Source organism: Thalassophryne amazonica, chromosome 3, assembly GCF_902500255.1.
Source record: "Thalassophryne amazonica chromosome 3, fThaAma1.1, whole genome shotgun sequence".
In the NCBI taxonomy this organism is placed as follows: domain Eukaryota; kingdom Metazoa; phylum Chordata; class Actinopteri; order Batrachoidiformes; family Batrachoididae; genus Thalassophryne; species Thalassophryne amazonica.
Window position 1 is genome coordinate 149816570 of NC_047105.1, and position 20091 is coordinate 149836660.

General features: G+C 44.9%; 1 protein-coding gene across 2 annotated transcripts in view; it reads right to left on the reverse strand.

Moving 5' to 3' along the window:
- The window catches only part of zc3h11a (zinc finger CCCH-type containing 11A), a 110968-nt gene that overhangs the window by 47337 nt on the left and 43540 nt on the right, over nucleotides 1-20091 (reverse strand). Inside the window, exons 4-7 of one of the 2 annotated variants that reach the window (XM_034167513.1) lie at nucleotides 15615-15734; nucleotides 2382-2505; nucleotides 2128-2295; nucleotides 1253-1324 (exon numbers count right to left, since the gene is read on the reverse strand). In XM_034167513.1, coding sequence (XP_034023404.1) covers nucleotides 1253-1324; nucleotides 2128-2295; nucleotides 2382-2505; nucleotides 15615-15734 — 484 coding nt within the window. Of the gene's footprint in view, nucleotides 1-1252; nucleotides 1325-2127; nucleotides 2296-2381; nucleotides 2506-15610; nucleotides 15735-20091 lie in introns of those variants that run through there. The other variant, XM_034167514.1, reaches the window with a different exon arrangement.

Consider the following 20091-nt stretch of genomic DNA (forward strand, 5'->3'; position numbering starts at 1 on the left):
TGTCACTGTGTCTGTTTGCAAAGTCACACTCGTGGGGCACTTAGACAAATTTCATATCAAGCTCGAGAGTGATCGTCTGCTGACTGTTGTCATGCTGACAGCAGGAATGGCCACACATTTTCTAAGTGCCATGTGAGCGGTGCTGGATGTTTGTGTGTGTCACCTGGAATATGGAGGCAGGGACGATTTTACACATATTGTATATGATTCCTGCTTCATGCGCACTTCGAACACATTCGTACTATCTGTGACGTGGCCCTAAGGCATAGCTTATAGATTTATTTTCTGTTTAATTTTACGTCACTGATTGTCTTGAAATCAAGGCTCATCTGTAATATATGGACCTGCACGTCATGTTTTGTGTGTGTCTCTCTCTCTCTGAAGCGTTCCAGCTGTTGAAGAACCTGCTGGAAACGATGAAGCGTTCCAGCTGTTTAAGAACCTGCTGGAAACGATGCCATGGTGAGCAAGGCACTGCGATTCAGTGCCCACATGACATCTTAGTTCAAAGACTGAGTCACTAACAATTGCAGCCTTAATCTCTTATGTCTAGATCACTGTCCGTCACGTTTTGTGGGTGTCAAGCAGAACCAACAGTCGTCTTCTTTGCCTTTGGAGCTTCACAGATCCTAAGAATTGTGAAGCGTAGCACTCAGTCTCTGGAGGTCTTCTGTCGAATTAAAGGTGGCTCTTGAATGTAATCAACACCTTCTAATCACAAGAAACAATAAAATTCCTTCATACTTTCTGGAAAAGAACCTTCTAGTTCTACATGGTGTACAGCACACGGAAAAGTGTGATATAAATGCAGTCCATTTAAATCAGCTGTGTCTCCATAGAGCACAGACACTTTCCGGGTTTGTGCTCCCCACATGAACCTTTAAAATGGTTTGTTACGCTCAACATCTCAGGGCCCTTCATGTCTTACCGTGTGGTGTCCATAATCTGTGCCTGTTCCCCGACACAAACCTACTGCTCACCTCTCACAATGGCACACAATAAAATGGATTGGACCAAAACACACAAGCTGAGAAATAAAAGCGGCGTGTGGAAAACAGTCATCACCCGTTCAGTGGCTCATAAACACAAACGTATCAAACCAGCATGGACGTTCTCCACTCACAGCCCAGCTCCATTTCAAACATCTGCCAGCCTTTCTTCGGTCCTGCAGAGATCCAGGACACAGACCCCCCCACTTGAAGCTGTCTGTGCGGCGGACATGAAGGGACCGTCTGTCTGACTGCAGTCTTACCCGAGTTTCGGACCGCTTGAAGCTTTCTGGAAGAGCCAACTTTGCCATCTTCTCCCTCCTCTGAGAACTGGTCTGGAAACAATGAGCATAAAGACAAACCCGTTTTGTTTAAAGGACTAAATTAAGCAGTGGGCAGAAACTAACAATTTGTAACATCGAGTAACAGTCCCTGTGAGCTGTGCGTGATGCTGTTGTGCAAAGATGATGTGGGCACTTTGTCCCCACAGCAACACGGCCCACTGCACATCGCCAAACTCACCTCCGTGTCAGTTTGTGAAGAAGGAAACATTTGAGAGGAACGCCTCACTTCTACCCACAAAAAGAACCGATAACAGACGCACGGAGCACAAAGGGGACAACGTCCAAAGGTGCGGATTCAACTGAGAGCAGACCATCAGTTTTTAGTCTTGTTTTTGTGAGCTTCTACACAGGGGTTTGGCTGTTTTTCCCGCCTGCTCCTCTTTACGCGGTCAGAAGGAATGTCCCAGTCCAATGTACCGCGGCAGGGGGGATAAGGCCAAAAACAAAGTCATCGAGAGTCAACGGCCGTGATGACTTCATGTGACTGGCAGCAGGGTGATGACTTCAGCCACCTTATCAACAGCTGACAGAGGCAGAAGGCCTCAGAAGAAGACTGCTAGGTTCAGCTCCGACAACTTCACAACCATTTTTAACAGCTCAACCCAAATTCAATAAATACTTCTGCAATTTTCACTTTTCCTGCAATTTCATCACTAAACACATGCAATGCAACTTTTTGGAGAAACTGCCACCAACAGAGGTATTTTAGGCCGCAACCTCCCCCCAACCCCCAAAAAAGGCCTGGAAATGTCAGAGGGACTGACTTAAAGACAAACTGATCACATCTATCTCACCGTCTTCATCCTCATCATCGTCTGCTGGGTTAATCACCACTGGTGGGTGGGTGGGGCTTGGTATGGTCACATGGGTTTCTGTCTTCATTACTCCTCTGAGCTGTGGATTGGCTGGGGGTGGGGGCGGGGCTGGATCCTCATGCAGCACTTCCTTGCTCTTGGTGACACCTGTGAGCGTTACAGCGTCACCATTACTGTGTCAGAAGGACTTTGGCACTTAACTCTCCTTGAGTGTGCCGGAAAAGCCGACCCACCTTTATCAGGCGGGACAAAGATCCCGTCAACGAAGCGAGGCTTTTCATGGAAGAAGGCACAATGCGGCTTCTGGCAGCCAGCTGGCTGGTTTTCCCAGTAACACTGGATCTCCTTACGGTTTTTCTGCAAGAAAAAAGGTAAATATATTGTAAACAGAGATGCACATCCGCTATCATTCAGGACCCCCCCCCCCGGTCCAGACTATGGAACAGGAAATACTTCCAGTTTTGGATCCACGGCATTTACCAGAAAACCAGTAGTTGTGCCATGCCGAGTCTGCTCACTAGTGCACCTGTGGACCTCACACTGGACACTACTCCAACACGTTGAGTTTACCTGAACAATGCTGGAGGACTCAGCGCCTCATTTCACCAAGTTAACAAGGAGTAGATAGATAGATAGACCTTTACTGTCCCCAGGGGGAGATTTGTTTTCACAGCAACTGTCACATAAAAACACATATAGACACAGAACACACATACAAATGACAAGTGATCAGGACATGTTATAAACTGTTTAAAACTGCTATGGCAGAAGGGACAAAGGTTTTACTAAAGCGCGCCCGCTTCCACTTCAGAGTTCTGTACCTGTGACCAGAGGGCAGCAGGCAGACATAACAGTGGAGAGGATGATCAGAGTCTGTGCTGGTTGTCCGGGCCATGCGTATGACTGCCTTATTGTTGAGTTGTGAGAGGTCCGTGGTGGGCAAGCTGATGATTCTGGACGCTGTGTGAGTGACCTTAATAAGTTTATTTCTGTTGGTGATGGAGAGCATATTGAAGTAACAAGGTGAGCAGTACAGAAGGATGGGTTGAATGATACTGGCGTATAACAATAACAGGAGTTTTGGGGTGACAGAGAGGGCACGGAGCTTACGAAGGATATGGAGTCTTTGCTCGGAATGTTTATGGATGTCAATGGCATGTTGATCAAAGGTGAGCTTATTGTCCAATATGAGTCCGAGATATTTGAAATGATTGACACGCTCAACTGTTTTGTTATGAATGTTAATGGGGGCCAAGTCCGGGGTGTGTGACTGAGTATGAATCAGCAGCTCCTTAGTCTTGTCCACATTAAGCTCCAAGAAGTTATCCGAGCACCACTTAGTGAAGTGGGTAACAGACTGATGGAAGGCGATTAAGGCAAATGATCTTCTTATGGCCTCAGACACTGGACTCATCTCTGTGCTTGTTCTGTTAGACCTCAGTGCTGCTTTTGATACTGTTGACCATAAAATTTTATTACAGAGATTAGAGCATGCCATAGGTATTAGGTGGTTTGAATCATATTTATCTAATAGATTACAATTTGTTCATGTAAATGGGGAATCTTCTTCACTGACTAAGGTTAATTATGGAGTTCCACAAGGTTCTGTGCTAGGACCAATTTTATTCACTTTATACATGCTTCCCTTAGGCAGTATTATTAGACGGCATTGCTTAAATTTTCATTGTTACGCAGATGTGTCATGTCCCGGCCGTTTCCAGGCTTCAGCCCATATGGCCCTTCTTCATTTAGTTCTGTTCCTTTGGCATCAGCCTCGTTTTGTTAATTACCTTTTTCTTCATGTGGGTTTTTTTTTCCATGTTCTGATTTTTGCTTTGTCACCTTCTTCCTTTGTTACTTTTCACCTCAGTTATGTTTTAGTCTTGTTTTGTTATTGCCTCTTTCTTCACGTTTATTCAATGTTCTCATTGCTTTGTCTCTTTCTTTGTTACTTTACAGCTATGTTTTAGTTCCATTCTAGTTTATTCAGTCTGTTTTTATGTTTCAGCATTTAGTGGTTGTTTGCTTATGTTACTGTTCTCTCTTCTGTTAAGTAGTTGGGTATTTCTGGTTTTGGTTTTCAGTTTTGTTTTCTTGTAGTTCTTCTGTCTGTTCTAAGTAGGTTTATTGTATTATTTCCCATGATTCACTTATCACGTTCTTGTATGCTTTTCAGTTTTGATCAAGTTAGGGTGGTGTTCATGGTTTTCTTTGTACTATCTCTTATTGTCATGTTTGTATCTGATCACCTTTCTCTTGCTCCTGCTTGTCAGTCTCTCACTGTTTCCACAGTCTTTTCCGGATCACTGCACTCTCAGTTCCGCACCTGCACTTTGTCCTCTCAGTCAGCCACGCCCCTTCATCTGTCATTCTCTTGCCCATTTGTCACCGCCCTTCTGCATCATTGGCCTCTTAGCTGTCACCTGACCACGCCCCCCTTTCCAGGCCTTTCCTCCTCCACGTGCACCTCATTTCCTGATTAACACCTGTCCCTATTTAACCTGCGTCTGTTCACTTCTTACCCGCTCGTTCGTTGATTCACTCACGTACCAGCCTCTTGTTTCGTTCTTGTTTTGCCAAGCCTTGTTTTTGGACTCTGTTTTGTGTTCTGGATCCTGTTTTTTGCCTCTGCTCTGACATACCTGTTTGCTCATGTTTTGACCTTGCTTGTTCTTTGGACCACGTCTTCAGCTTAATCCTTGTCAAGTACTTTTGCTCCGTGGACTGCCTTGCTGTTATCGATCCCAAGCCTGAATAAACCACCCTTTAAGTATATTTCCTTTTGTCGAGCCTGCATTTGTGTCCTGCCCTCGTCCAGTCCTGACAGAACGAACGAGCCAGACATGGATGCAGCGGGCTCGAATCTGGTCGCCAGGAATCAAGACGCTGATACAATCAAGAGGATTTTTGATGACCTTCAATTTTTTTTTATTTGTTTTCGTGACTGTTTCTCTCCAAAAGAGAAATTTGATTATCTTGAGCAGGCATGGGAAATCGTGGAAGCCAATGAATGGCTTTATGAACGCTTCCCTGATCTGCAAGACCTGGACACGATTTTTTCTGGCACTATACTTCCTGACTGGATAAAACATCCAGAGGCCCACCCGTGTTCACAGCCCCTGCCTGTCGATGACGACGCTGAATGGAGCGATTGTGATGACGATGACGAAGACAATTCGTCTGAGTCAGAGCAGTTTGTAGTACAGGACTCGGTAAACGTATTGTTCAAGGTACAGGACTTGTTTTATAAATACCATGACAATCTGAGTCCACAGAACCGACGTCGCATTCTGTCGGACCTTGATCAGCTGTTACAAGCCGAGCCTGACGTGGTTCGCTCCTTTCCTGACCTTGAGAACATAAAGGCTCAGTTTAAGCAGGGCCTTCTTCCGTCATGTATCGAAGATCCAATAGAGTTCATGTTTGAATTAGACATCACCGCAGCCTGTTCGACCGCACCACGGCACATAACGATATCAGACGCAGCCTGGTGTGCATCAGGAAAAGAACCGGCTGCACCTGCAAAACCGAAGACACCGGGACCACGACCACGCTCAACACCCATGCAAGCCCCTTCACGAGCACCACCTCAGTCCGCACCACGAACAACTCACGTGGCTTCCACATGCTCGCTTCGGACCGAAGCGGAGCCGGCCTCCTCATGCCCGACTTCCCAACGTCTCCGGGCCACGACAACGGCTGTTCTCAGCCTTCCTCCTGTTCCAGCTCCTCGACAGCCCTGCGCGCCTGTGCCACCGAAGACCGTGCGCTTCGCACCTGCAGCTGCTCCAGTCTCCACGCCAGCGGCACCAGCGACGCTTCCAGCCGGCCCGGTCTCCATGCGCACTGCACCAGCGACTGGAGCGATCTTCGCACCTGCGGCACCTCCCGCCGAACCAGTCTCTGTGCGCATCACTCCAGCGGTTGCTCCAGACTCCACGCCAGCTGCACCAGCGGCTACTCCAGTCTCCACGCCAGCGGCACCTGCGACGCTTCCAGCCAGCCCGATCTCCATGCGCAATGCGCCAGCGACTGGAGCAATCTCCGCACCTGCGGCACCAGCGACTGCTCCAGACTCCACGCCCACGGCTGCATTGGACTTTGCGCGCACCGCGCCAGCACCTGTTCCAGCGCACGCCGCACCACAACCAGTCTCAAGGCCAGACGGTGCGTCATTCGCACGCATGCCGTCGGAACCTTCCCCTCCTGCGCCTCCTCATCCTGCTCCAGCTTCACTGTCGGCACAGAAGATGACGATCGAGGACGCAAACCTGGAGATGGTTAGTGACATTTTGCTTGAACTGTATTTGTTGCGGGTCTATTTTGTACTCACGTTGTTTACCTCTGTGCTTTGTTGGTTCAAAGCCCCACGCCTACTCCTGGGGTGGACCATGTCTGACCTTGACTCACAGTTTCAGAGCGTCATGACCTGGCTGTTGGGTAAAATTATTTTGTTCTTAGGGGTCTCCCCAGGGGGCGGTTGTGGGTTCATGGAAACATTTTCCATCTCACGCCTGTTAAAATTCTCTCTCACGTCTCCAAGTACTTCTGGCCATGCCAATTATCCACAGACTTTGATTAACCTTCTCGTGCAATACATTCGGCACCCTGAGCAAATACAGGATTTTCTGGTTGGTACTTGTGTTGGTCTGGTTTTGTTTGTTTTCTGTCTGCACTTTTGCTCGTTTATGGGGATTTTTTGCTTTTTTGGGGTTTTGTTCAAGAACTTTTATTTACTGTATGAGGGCTCTTTTCTGTCGTTTTTGTCATTGTTGTAAGGTAGTGTGTATGCACCTAAATGTCTTGTGTTACAGTACCTGGAATGTGAACGCCCTCTGTTTTGCGTGTGGCTTAGCTCTACTCCCTTTTGCCCAGTGGCTTCTACGCAGGGTGGGACTCCTCCTGAGGAGGTTGTTTACTGTACACCACTGCTTTGGAGCTATTCGTCCTAAACCTGGCCCCGATGGTTCTTTGGGAACCACTCTAGGGGCCGGTTTGTCCCAAGGCCGAGTTCCTGATGTCTCCACGCCCGTTTCTCCACGGGTCCACTCCCCTGGCCTCATGGTAACTCACGACCCGGGGGTGTGTCACGTGCCCAGGCCCTTTGTTGAGCCGTATTGTCGCCCGCCTGGGGGCCTCTTTCCTTCCTTGGCTATGCCCAGTTTTGGGTCCCTCGACCGCCTGCCCGGGTATTGTTATTCCATGTTTCCTCTGCCTGTTTTGCTGGGGTCTGTTGTCAGACATCCCTGGGGTTTTGTTTTTTTTCGGCCCTCTTGTGGCTCTCCTCTCTCGTTCTGCCCTCCGTCCTGTTCCCCCTGCTGCCCTCCCGGTGTCGGGTTCCTGGGCGGGTGCCCGGGGGCACCCGCTTGGGGGTGGGGTACTGTCATGTCCCGGCCGTTTCCAGGCTTCAGCCCATATGGCCCTTCTTCATTTAGTTCTGTTCCTTTGGCATCAGCCTTGTTTTGTTAATTACCTTTTTCTTCATGTGGGTTTTTTTTTCCATGTTCTGATTTTTGCTTTGTCACCTTCTTCCTTTGTTACTTTTCACCTCAGTTATGTTTTAGTCTTGTTTTGTTATTGCCTCTTTCTTCACGTTTATTCAATGTTCTCATTGCTTTGTCTCTTTCTTTGTTACTTTACAGCTATGTTTTAGTTCCATTCTAGTTTATTCAGTCTGTTTTTATGTTTCAGCATTTAGTGGTTGTTTGCTTATGTTACTGTTCTCTCTTCTGTTAAGTAGTTGGGTATTTCTGGTTTTGGTTTTCAGTTTTGTTTCCTTGTAGTTCTTCTGTCTGTTCTAAGTAGGTTTATTGTATTATTTCCCATGATTCACTTATCACGTTCTTGTATGCTTTTCAGTTTTGATCAAGTTAGGGTGGTTTTCTTTGTACTATCTCTTATTGTCATGTTTGTATCTGATCACCTTTCTCTTGCTCCTGCTTGTCAGTCTCTCATTGTTTCCACAGTCTTTTCCGGATCACTGCACTCTCAGTTCCGCACCTGCACTTTGTCCTCTCAGTCAGCCACGCCCCTTCATCTGTCATTCTCTTGCCCATTTGTCACCGCCCTTCTGCATCATTGGCCTCTTAGCTGTCACCTGACCACGCCCCCCTTTCCAGGCCTTTCCTCCTCCACGTGCACCTCATTTCCTGATTAACACCTGTCCCTATTTAACCTGCATCTGTTCACTTCTTCCCCGCTCGTTCGTTGATTCACTCACGTACCAGCCTCTTGTTTCGTTCTTGTTTTGCCAAGCCTTGTTTTTGGACTCTGTTTTGTGTTCTGGATCCTGTTTTTTGCCTCTGCTCTGACATACCTGTTTGCTCATGTTTTGACCTTGCTTGTTCTTTGGACCACGTCTTCAGCTTAATCCTTGTCAAGTACTTTTGCTCCGTGGACTGCCTTGCTGTTATCGATCCCAAGCCTGAATAAACCACCCTTTAAGTATATTTCCTTTTGTCGAGCCTGCATTTGTGTCCTGCCCTTGTCCAGTCCTGACAAGATGCTACCCAGCTTTATCTATCCATGAAGCCAGAGGACACACACCAATTAGCTAAACTGCAGGATTGTCTTACAGACATAAAGACATGGATGACCTCTAATTTCCTGCTTTTAAACTCAGATAAAACTGAAGTTATTGTACTTGGCCCCACAAATCTTAGAAACATGGTGTCTAACCAGATCCTTACTCTGGATGGCATTACCCTGACCTCTAGTAATACTGTGAGAAATCTTGGAGTCATTTTTGATCAGGATATGTCATTCAAAGCGCATATTAAACAAATATGTAGGACTGCTTTTTTGCATTTACGCAATATCTCTAAAATCAGAAAGGTCTTGTCTCAGAGTGATGCTGAAAAACTAATTCATGCATTTATTTCCTCTAGGCTGGACTATTGTAATTCATTATTATCAGGTTGTCCTAAAAGTTCCCTGAAAAGCCTTCAGTTAATTCAAAATGCTGCAGCTAGAGTACTGACGGGGACTAGAAGGAGAGAGCATATCTCACCCATATTGGCCTCTCTTCATTGGCTTCCTGTTAATTCTAGAATAGAATTTAAAATTCTTCTTCTTACTTATAAGGTTTTGAATAATCAGGTCCCATCTTATCTTAGGGACCTCGTAGTACCATATCACCCCAATAGAGCGCTTCGCTCTCAGACTGCAGGCTTACTTGTAGTTCCTAGGGTTTGTAAGAGTAGAATGGGAGGCACAGCCTTCAGCTTTCAGGCTCCTCTCCTGTGGAACCAGCTCCCAATTCAGATCAGGGAGACAGACACCCTCTCTACTTTTAAGATTAGGCTTAAAACTTTCCTTTTTGCTAAAGCTTATAGTTAGGGCTGGATCAGGTGATCCTGAACCATCCCTTAGTTATGCTGCTATAGACGTAGACTGCTGGGGGGTTCCCATGATGCACTGTTTCTTTCTCTTTTTGCTCTGTATGCACCACTCTGCATTTAATCATTAGTGATTGATCTCTGCTCCCCTCCACAGCATGTCTTTTTCCTGGTTCTCTCCCTCAGCCCCAACCAGTCCCAGCAGAAGACTGCCCCTCCCTGAGCCTGGTTCTGCTGGAGGTTTCTTCCTGTTAAAAGGGAGTTTTTCCTTCCCACTGTCGCCAAGTGCTTGCTCACAGGGGGTCGTTTTGACCGTTGGGGTTTTTACGTAATTATTGTATGGCCTTGCCTTACAATATAAAGCGCCTTGGGGCAACTGTTTGTTGTGATTTGGCGCTATATAAATAAAATTGATTGATTGATTGATTATGGAGTTACTGTCCTTGAGAAGAGCAAGAATGCTGTGTCATCAGAGTATTTAAAATATGTAGTTATGGGTGAGGGGCTGGTGCAGTCGTTGGTGTAGAGGGTGTACAAGAAAGGCCTTAGTACACACCCCTGGGGGGCACCAGTATTAGTGATAATGGTTGATGAAGTGTCTGAGCCAAATCTAACAGACTGTGGTCTGTTGCTGAGGAATTTGTGAATCCAATGAATGAAGAGTGGAGACAGATTGAGAGTTTGGAGCTTCTTAATCATTTGGGGCAGTTGTATTGTATTAAATGCCGAGCTAAAATCAATGAATAGTATGGATGCAAAGGTACCAGGTGACTCAAGATGTTGCAACAAGGGGTGGAGGAGCAAACTGGTATGGGTCCAGCAGTGGTCTGACAGCTGGGAGAATGGTGTGAAGAATATGTTTTTCCAAGTATCTCATGATAACGGAGGTAAGAGCAATTGGCCTGTAATGATTTGGCTCCGATGGACGTGGCTTTTTGGGAACCGGGACGATTGTGGAGGTTTTCCAGACTGTGGGAATGTATGCTGATCTGAGGGAGTCCCAGAAGATGGAGTACAGAACTGGGAACAACTCCATAGCACATAGTTTCAGCACCCGGGCTGGGATACCATCTGGCCTTGATGCCTTCGCCACCTTACATCTACTTAACTGCAAACGTACATCATCCTCCGTAAATGGTGGGTGGGATGGAATGTCCAGGGGCAGGGCACCAAGAAGTACCTCACAGAGAGCAGAGTTATCAGTACTATCAAAACGTGTATAGAATGTACTGAGAGTATCAGCAGAAATGGTAAGGTCAGGTATTGTATTGTGACCAGATGTTTGACCAGTGAGGCCCTTGATTTTCTTGTAGGCCTGCCTAGTGTCCATGCTGCTGAACTCTTGTTCAATCTTGTCCTTGTATCTGAGTTTAGCCTTAGTTATGTCATTTTTTATCTGTCTGTTCAGTGTATTAACTGTGTTCTAATCCCCATGCTGGAAGGCTTTGAATCTGTCTCTCATACTGCTCTTAATGTGAGATGTAATCCAAGGATTAGAATTTGGGTATTTCTTAAATGTTCTTATTGGCATAGTGGATGATATACAGAATTTAAAGTAATCTGTGATTACTGAAACTCTGTGCTCCAAATATCCTTCAAAAATCTCCCAGTCTGTGCACGCAATGGAGCCCTGCAGCTGTGCAACTGCATCCTCCGGCCCTAATGGGGGCGCTGTAGGTGGAAGGCTTAGCCTGTTTTAGTACTGTCCTGTAATGCGGAAGCAAAACAACATTGTGGTCGGAGAAGCCAAGTGGAGGATGTGCCTGGACAGTAAACGCATCAGAAATGTTCCCGTAACATAAATCCAGAGTGTTGTGCTTTCTCATGGGAATATCCACGTACTGATGTAATGATGGCATGACAGTATCCAGTCTACAGCTGTTAAAATCACCCATAATGAACAGTGGAGCAACAGGGTACCTAGCCATCATAGAGCAATAAAGCATAAAGCATAGAGTAATAACCAAGTGAAGTCACATTAGTTACACATACTGAGCAGATACTACCAATACACAGATATGACAGGTCAGGGTCAGCACTGATCCAGGTACTGGCAACACTGTAACCCGCTACAACTACTAGCATTCAGAGTGGTGTGGGATTAGCACTTCAACAAACATAAAACGTGTCACAAAGCTCGAGAGTCACCATTCTTGTTTTCTCATTCTGTGGGAGGGACTCTGCAGCTTACACGTTCATATGGGGGGGGGGGGGGGGGGGGTGCTGGTCAAATGGCTGACATTGTGGGCTTGGGAGCAGAGGACCCTCGGTTCCCTCAAGCCCCCCGAGCAAGGCCCTTCATCCCAAATTTGCTCCGAGTGTGTCATGAGTGCAGGTGCACGGCAGCACTCTGACATCGGCATGTGACTATGTGAATGTGAGGCATTAATGTAAAGCGCTACATAGATGCGGTTCATTCACCAGATGTCATTTTGGTTATTTTTGCTCATTAGTTACATGTTGTTGTTTTTTAATATATAATAGAAAGTATCTTTTTTTCCAAGAAAAGGAGAATAAAAATTTGCTCATTATTTTTGCGTTCTTGGGCGTCTCACACTTTCCCACTCTGTGCACTTCACTATTTGAGTTTTCGATGAGGATCACTGGGCCTGTAAAACATTCTAGGGGAAACAGTGATGCACGTGTGCAGGAGCATCTCAAAAAATGATATTGTGGAAAAAGCTCAACATTTTGTCAGGGTGAGGGAGATCCCTGGAATCTGGTGTCTCATCCTCTCCTTGACAACACCCTGCAGAGAAACTGTGAGGGACTGTCTACAGAGCCGATCAAGTACAGGACCATGATCAGCAATCCAGGAACGAGTAGTTTTGGCACAGTGGGCAGGTGCTGAGTTTGGCATCAACTTTGGACTTGATTAAACACAGTGGACCAACACCAGAAGAGAACATGGTACCAAATCATCAATGACTGTGGAAACATCAGACTGGTCTTCAAGCAGCTTGGATTCTGTGCCCTCTACCTCCAGACTCTGAGACCTTGAATTCCAAATGAAATGCAAAATTTACTTTCACCTGAAAACAGGCCTTTGGACCACTGAGCATCACTCCAGGGCCTGTATACAGGAAGCAGCCTGAGGCTAAAAGTAGCTTCCAGTGGCCTTATTCTAAGAAAAACCTTAGAATTCCTCAAATCCTCAGACTGTTCTTATAAACCCGTCACACTAGAGCACACATTTTGCACGAATTGACATTCAAACAACATTGTGCTGCATTCGAACTGCACTCCAACAGCAGTCAGCACAGTCACATGTCACTCATGCTGGACAACGTACGAACGGCGGTAGAGTCAGTCGTACTGCGTTCTAACTGTCACAGAAATGGACATTCAGACATCACTCGTGCAATTCGAGCTGCATTCGTGTGGCACTTACAGAAATGCGCCAAACTGGCAGGGCAGCCCGAGTGCAGAGAGCAGGCACACTGCTGTCCTGCTGCTTTCTAACTAAGGAATATTCGTACGGAGCTTGTGCTGCTGTGTGACTGCTAGCTCCAAGGACTTTCGAACTGGTATTCGAAATGGCAACACGCCAGCATTTGGAGCGGTCTGAGCATGTAGGCACGTCCCGATTGTGCCCAGATGAGCCGGACCCCCCGCATTCCTGTTTAGGTCCTCAAAGGAAATATCATAACATGCAAAGTCTGTGGCACACAATCATCATGTGCACAGGACATGAACATTGCACAATCAGACCGAATACACCATGTGTCACAGCAAGATGGAGCGTCGTCTTGAGGCGTTTCCACACACTGCGGCTGTGGCGACAGGGTCAAACAGCCATGATAACACAAATGAATCCTCTGACACATGAGGTGGCCTGACAATGGATGTGTGATTACATGCTCATTCTGGAAGTTATACCGCGATCACAGGCGCTGCGTCAGCACGTCTCCGTGACGCGCTGACCGGGCTGTCACTGCAATGAAACACGTTTAAAAGGCAAGAAATAGGCTGCGGAGGGTGAAAATTTGGGGCCATCTGCGCTCTGGGCTCCAGGTGCGTGCACGCTGATGCACACACACACAATCGGCTCCAGCTGGAGTGGACCGCACGATCGATGTCAACACACACTTAAGGAGCAAACTTCAGTACAGACAAAACTGACCAGCATGGCCTGGTCCTTTGCCCTTTTTTAAACTTGTGTGTAGTTGTCTGTTTTCCCCCAGGTGGCGCGCTGCAGAGCCGAGGAACACCTGTAACTCATCACCTCTTCACACTTGAAGCTTATGAGCGGCTCATCAGGAGCGGGCTACTTAAACCTCAGTTTGAAGCTCAGTATTTGGTGGATTCTTCATTTTTCCTGAGGCCAGATTCTTCCAGGAGCTTTCCAGAGCTTCACTGAGATTCCATGACCTTGACCTCGTCTTTCCTGCCACTCCCATGCGCTCTGACGTTGAAGCTTTCCACAGCTCATTTCAAGGTAACCTGGACGACTCCAATTCCTGTATTAGAGCTCGTTGTTTTCTGTGGTGTTTCCAGACACTCTCCTGCGCGGCTTCCATGTCGCATATATGCTCGTGGCTCCAAGACTATCTGCACCACGGCTCTCAGCTGCAGAGCGCGCAGCTCTGTCACACTTTAGTTAAGTTCCTTCATGTTCTGTGGGATTCTGTTCTCACACACTCACGCACTCCTGCCTGTGACTGTGCATGTTTAAGAACCGTTTCCAAGAACTATCTCCAAGAACTGTGTTCCAAGAACTGTATGAACTCTGATACTGAACCACTAAGAACCTTCCAAGTTGTTTCTAAGGTCAAGTCCTGTTTAATTGGAATTGCGTCACAAGATACGCAGCACTTGACCTCTGAAGATACCTGGTGTACTGTGAACATTATTCCCACAACTGTGAACATTCCTGTTTTGAGCCTTCTGTGAACTATTGGTTGTGAAAGGCTTCAATGTTATGAGTGCAGTCACTCACCTCTCCTCTCCTCCGTTCTCCTAGTTCCTGTCCTTGGCTCTGTGCGCCCACCTGGCTCCAGATCCAGTTTCCATATACTCCAGGACTCCAACTCGTTCTCAGACTCCCAAGTCTGTCCCGGTGTGCACTGCAGTTCCCGAACTTCCACCACTACGTGTGCCCTGTCTCGGCTCAGCAGGCTTTCTCAGCTCAGCACTTTTGTTTATTGATTTGGTTTTGTAATAATTCTCTTTTCGTTCACACCCAGTTCTGTTCCTTGCTCCCAGCGTTTAAGTCCATCACCTGTAATGGTCCGGTCCAAACCACTAACCATAACAATTTATTTTATTTGAAATTTTTGCAATGTGGCGCTATGTAAAAGCAGTGCCACTTTTTGGAGTTGAGAGCGCAAAGACCACCGCATTTTGTTGCTTTGCAGTGGTTGGTGGTGGTGATGCTTGCAAAGTGTTTTTTTTTTTCCTTAAATCTGGCACAACTGTGTAGCTATAAATGACTGTTCTCCACCCTTCCCTGTTGGCCAGTCGGACATCTGCACCAAATGTCACCATCAGTTTTACCAGCTCCGGGTTCCCGTCAATGATGGATTGGTGGAGCCCCATCTGTCCTTCTGGGCCGAAGGAGTTGATGCTGAATTCACGGTTTGTCATGTTGTGCAGCAATGACTTCCTTGGTGTTGTCTTTCTTCCCCGCCTCTTGGAAAACCCTCTGCAGAGTGGAACATGTCAACACGTCCACCGGGCTCATGATTGCATCTCAGCTGGAAGGTGTTGGACAAAGTAATCCTGCCTGCACCCTAAAGCTGATAATAATAGTCTTTCCCTGTCGAGCATCTCTGTTCAATGCTACAGGTGGGTTAAAAGCAGTCTTTAATATCGTTAATATGATGCTGGCGCGACACCCAAAGCCACCTTTTACACAGTGTGGATCTGACGACATAACTGACAACGCACTATTTCATATGATGGAGGCTCAGACCCTACATCATCACTATCATCAAAAATATTTTCAATGATTTTTCAGGAAGAAGTTGAACATGTGAATGTTTTAAAAAGGGCTTTTCAATGTGACCCAACAGATAATATATAAAAAAAAAAAAAATTCTTCATGACATCACATGAATTCTTTTTATTCTACAGCTGTCATTTCAAAGCCTCAGTAAAGGAAGCATTTCTGAATTTTCTTTGACTTACTGTGATCTCCATGTGGCGAAACTTGCAGAGAGCGCGAAAGCAGCGTCCTTCCCGCCAGAGAGTACAGACAGTCTCATTACCCATCGCAGCCTCGCAGTGTCTGAAAGGACAACGGTCTCCCTGCAGAACAAATCAGCCCCCTCAGAATTACTCAAGTCTTCTGTAACAACACCCGACCCCCAAAAACACCAGGATACCAGTTACACCGCACCCCAAGGCTTGGTGCACTTCTGAGTCCAGAGAAAGGATCTCTCAAAAATGAAAGGAGATGAGAACAAAGTGTCCGCTGTCTCGTCCCTGTGTAGCATGAGCACCACACCTAAAAAGCACGCACAGCCGAGGTGGCTTAAAGTCCACAGTTCCGGAAAAATAATAGGTAGGACTAATGCATTTATCCCCACAGAGTTATAAAGTGTTATCATTGTTCCCCTCTTACTAGATAATGTGGACATCCTTAACTTTTTGAAAGAGAATTTGAAGTTATAAACTTAGATCAGCCTTGCTCCATTACCTTTTAACTTTTCATGATTTTGACAAAAGCTATTTTTTATTCACTAATACTGTTCATATTGTAACCAAATACAACAATGAATTGTTTTAAACAACTTCAAAAAAGCAATTCAGACCAAGTGTGTTTAAAGAAACACTGGGTGGGCCAAATATTCCATTCTAGTTTTAACAGTAAAGCAAGGTGTACAGCAATAACAATGCATAAAAAAATTCAGTTGATCACTTCCAGCTTCATTTCTGACCCACAAGGCCGGTATGTTATAGTATCAGGGACACTTTATCAGACTCCTGTATTAATGGTAAATATTTATGCTCCCAATTGGGACGATGTGGGATTCGTGCAAAGAGTTGTTTCTCAGCTGCCAGACCTTAACACTAACCCGTTGATTTTGGGGGAGATTTTAATTGCGTAATGGATCCTAATTTAGACCGGTCTAACCCCAAAGCGCTGACTCTCTCTTAAATGGCTGGTAGGTTTTCAGAATTTTTCAACCATGCTGCATGTGTGGATCCATGGCGGCATCTCAATCCACATAGTAAGACATTTTCTTTCTTTTCAAATGTGCATCATACCTATTCTAGGATCGATTATTTTTTTATTGACCAAAGACTTTTGAACTCAGTAGAGACAGTTGAATATTCAGCCATTGTAGAATCAGACCACGCCCCTATAGTAATGAATCTCATTTTTTGCCAAAACTACAGTCGGCCTCAATGGCGTTTTAATACCACACTACTGTCGGATAACACATTCTGCACCTCAATCGAAATAGCCATAAATAGATTTCTGGAAACTAATAGAATTGATGATGTGTCCCCATCACTGTTATGGGAAACCCTTAAAGCTTACCTTAGAGGAGAAATAATAGCATATATTAATAAAGAAAGAAAGAAACAAAAACAACAGTTGACTGAAGCCATATTTGAATTAGATAAGATAAACTCCACATCCCCAAGCGCTTTACTTCATAAGGAAAGAATATCATTACAAACACAGTATAACTTAATATCTACATCTTAAACCGAACGACTTATTATGAAATCGCGAGGGTTATATTATGAGCAGGGAGAAAAATCAGGACGTCTTTTGGCACATCAACTTAAGTCTAAGTCGGCGGCACAGATTATCTCAGAAATTGAAGATGAAATGGGAAGGACCACAACAGACCCCTTAAAAATTAATAATATTTTTAAAGATTTTTACTCTGATTTGTATAGCTCAGAATCTTTAGAGGACACAACATTGTTTCCTAACTTTTTCAAAAATCTGGAAATCCCTACCCTATCTTCTAATCAAAGAGAATGCCTGGATGAACCAATTGTGTTGAGGGAAGTCATATCTGCCATTTCAGCCATGCAAAACGGCAAGTCACCAGGGCCGGATGGCTTCCCGATCGATCTTTATAAAAGATTCTCTATACAACTAGCCCCGCTGCTGTTAGATATGTTTGACGATGCGCTGTCAGAGGGCAAATTACCTGACTCTCTTAATGAAGCAATCATAACTCTTTTGTTAAAGCCAGGCAAGGATGCGTCTAAGTGTGGGTCATACAAACCAATATCTCTTTTAAACACAGATATTTATATCCTCTCCATATTACTAGCTACATGTTTGGAAAAATCACTGCCACATATCATATCACCTGACCAAACAGGTTTTATTAAAAAATAGACATTTATTCTCAAACATAAGACGTCTCTTGAATGTGTTGTACAGCCCCTCATCAACCAATGTTACAGAAATTGTGGTGTCTTTAGATGCTTTAAAAGCATTTGATCGCATAGAAATGGACTTCCTCTTTTATGTCCTAAAGAAATTTGACTTTGGTAAGACGTTCATTAAGTGGATCCAACTGCTTTACTCCTCCCGCCAAGCCTCAGTTATTACTAATCGCATCCGTTCCCAAAATTTTCCTCTGTCTAGGGGCACCAGACAGGGTTGCCCATTGAGCCCTTTACTATTCACACTTGTTATAGAACCACTAGCCCTGGCTCTCAAATCAACACCCTCAATAAGAGGTATCAGAAGATGGGGATGGGAATCAAAGTTGTCGTTGTATGCAGATGATTTATTGCTTTACATATCAGATCCATTGAATTCAATTAATACAATTATTTCAGTGTTGCACAATTTTGGCCAGATCTCAGGGTATAAACTTAACCTAACAAAAAGTGAATGCTTACCCATAAACAAACTAGCTCAGCAAATCCCAGACCATGCTCTACCATTTCATATTTCTAGGTCAGGATTTTTCATAATTATTGTATGGCCTTGCCTTACAATATGGAGCGCCTTGGGGCAACTGTTTGTTGTGATTTGGCGCTATATAAGAAAAAAGTTGAAGTTGAAGTATTTAGGTATCAACATAACACCTTCATTTAATAACCTCTTTGATGAAAATTTAGCACCACTCATGTCTAAATTGAACTAAGATTTGCAAAGATGGGATGTTCTACATTTAACCATAGCAGGCAGAGTAAACTGCATTAAAATGAATGTTTTGCCAAAATTTTTATTTTTATTTCAATGCATTCCTATTTTCTTGACAAAGTCCTTTTTCAGTAAACTTGACAAACTCATATCTAGATTCATATGGAAAGGTCAAAACTCTAGAATTAAGAGGGAGTTCTTGAAACGATCAAGGGTGGAAGGAGGGTTGGCTCTGCCAAACTTTAGAGTTTACTATTGGGCAGCAAATTTCCACAAAACAGCATATTGGATTCAGTCCGCAGACACAGATTGGTGTGAAATGGAGTACATGTCATGCATATCATCATCTCTTCCTGCTCTGGTTTCATCCAAACTTCCATTGAAGTTTTCCAGGTTTACTTCCAACCCTGTGGTAATATCTACATTAAAAATATGGGCTCAATTCAGAAAGCAGCACAGCTTGGGGGATACTCTTCTGACTTGTACTCCACTATGTACCAATCACAATTTCCTACCAGCCCACCTCGACCACAGATTTGTTACATGGCATAGGAAAGGAATTAAGAGGTTTAATGATCTGTATATTAATGGAACATTTTCCTGTTTTGAGGATCTGTGTGCCAAATACGAGCTTCAGCAAAAGGACCTGTTTCGTTATTTTCAAGCTCGCCAATTTGCCAGAAACCATAGCTCACAATTTCCCATCCTTCCAAGTGAATCACTTTTGGACTTAATTTTGAAGACTCCTTTTTTCCTTAGAGGTTTCACTACACACTGTTACGCTATCATCATGAAAACGGACATTGTCAACCAAGACAAGATCAAAAACCACTGGGAGAATGAACTTGGAACTGAAATCTCAGAAGACACTTGGACTGACGCTTTAAAAAGAGTGAACAGTAGCACGTCTTGTGCAAGACTAAGCCTCATACAGTTTAAAGTTGTCCATCGTTTGCACTGGAGTAGAGCAAGGATCGCTTCCATTTACCCAAATATTGACAGCAATTGTGTCAGATGTCATATTAATGTGGCAGATTTGACTCACATGTTTTGGTCTTGCCATCTGTTAACAGGCTATTGGTCTGATATATTTGATGTACTGTCAAAGGTTTTTGGAGTCACTTTACAGCCCTGTGCAATGATAGCATTATTTGGGGTACCGAACAAAGAAGCAAATTTAACTAAGAACCAACAGAACATTATAGCTTTTGTTTCTCTGCTGGCACGAAGGCGAATTTTACTTAACTGGAAGTCAAGTGCGCCACCTACTGTCGCTCAGTGGTTGAAAGATGTAATGCTATTTTTGCACTTGGAAAAGATCAAATTTGCTATAAGGTGTTCAGACAAAATTCCAATCTGTTTGGGAACCCTTTCTATTACACTTTAGCAGCCTCCAAGGGCTCCCACAGACATTGCAATAAATTAAAAAGATACTATGGGTTTAGTCTTACAACTTGAGCACACACAAAGGCACACTTTGTTGGCCATAAAGATCCCTGAAGGCAGATTGAGCTATTTATTTACTGTTTTAATTTG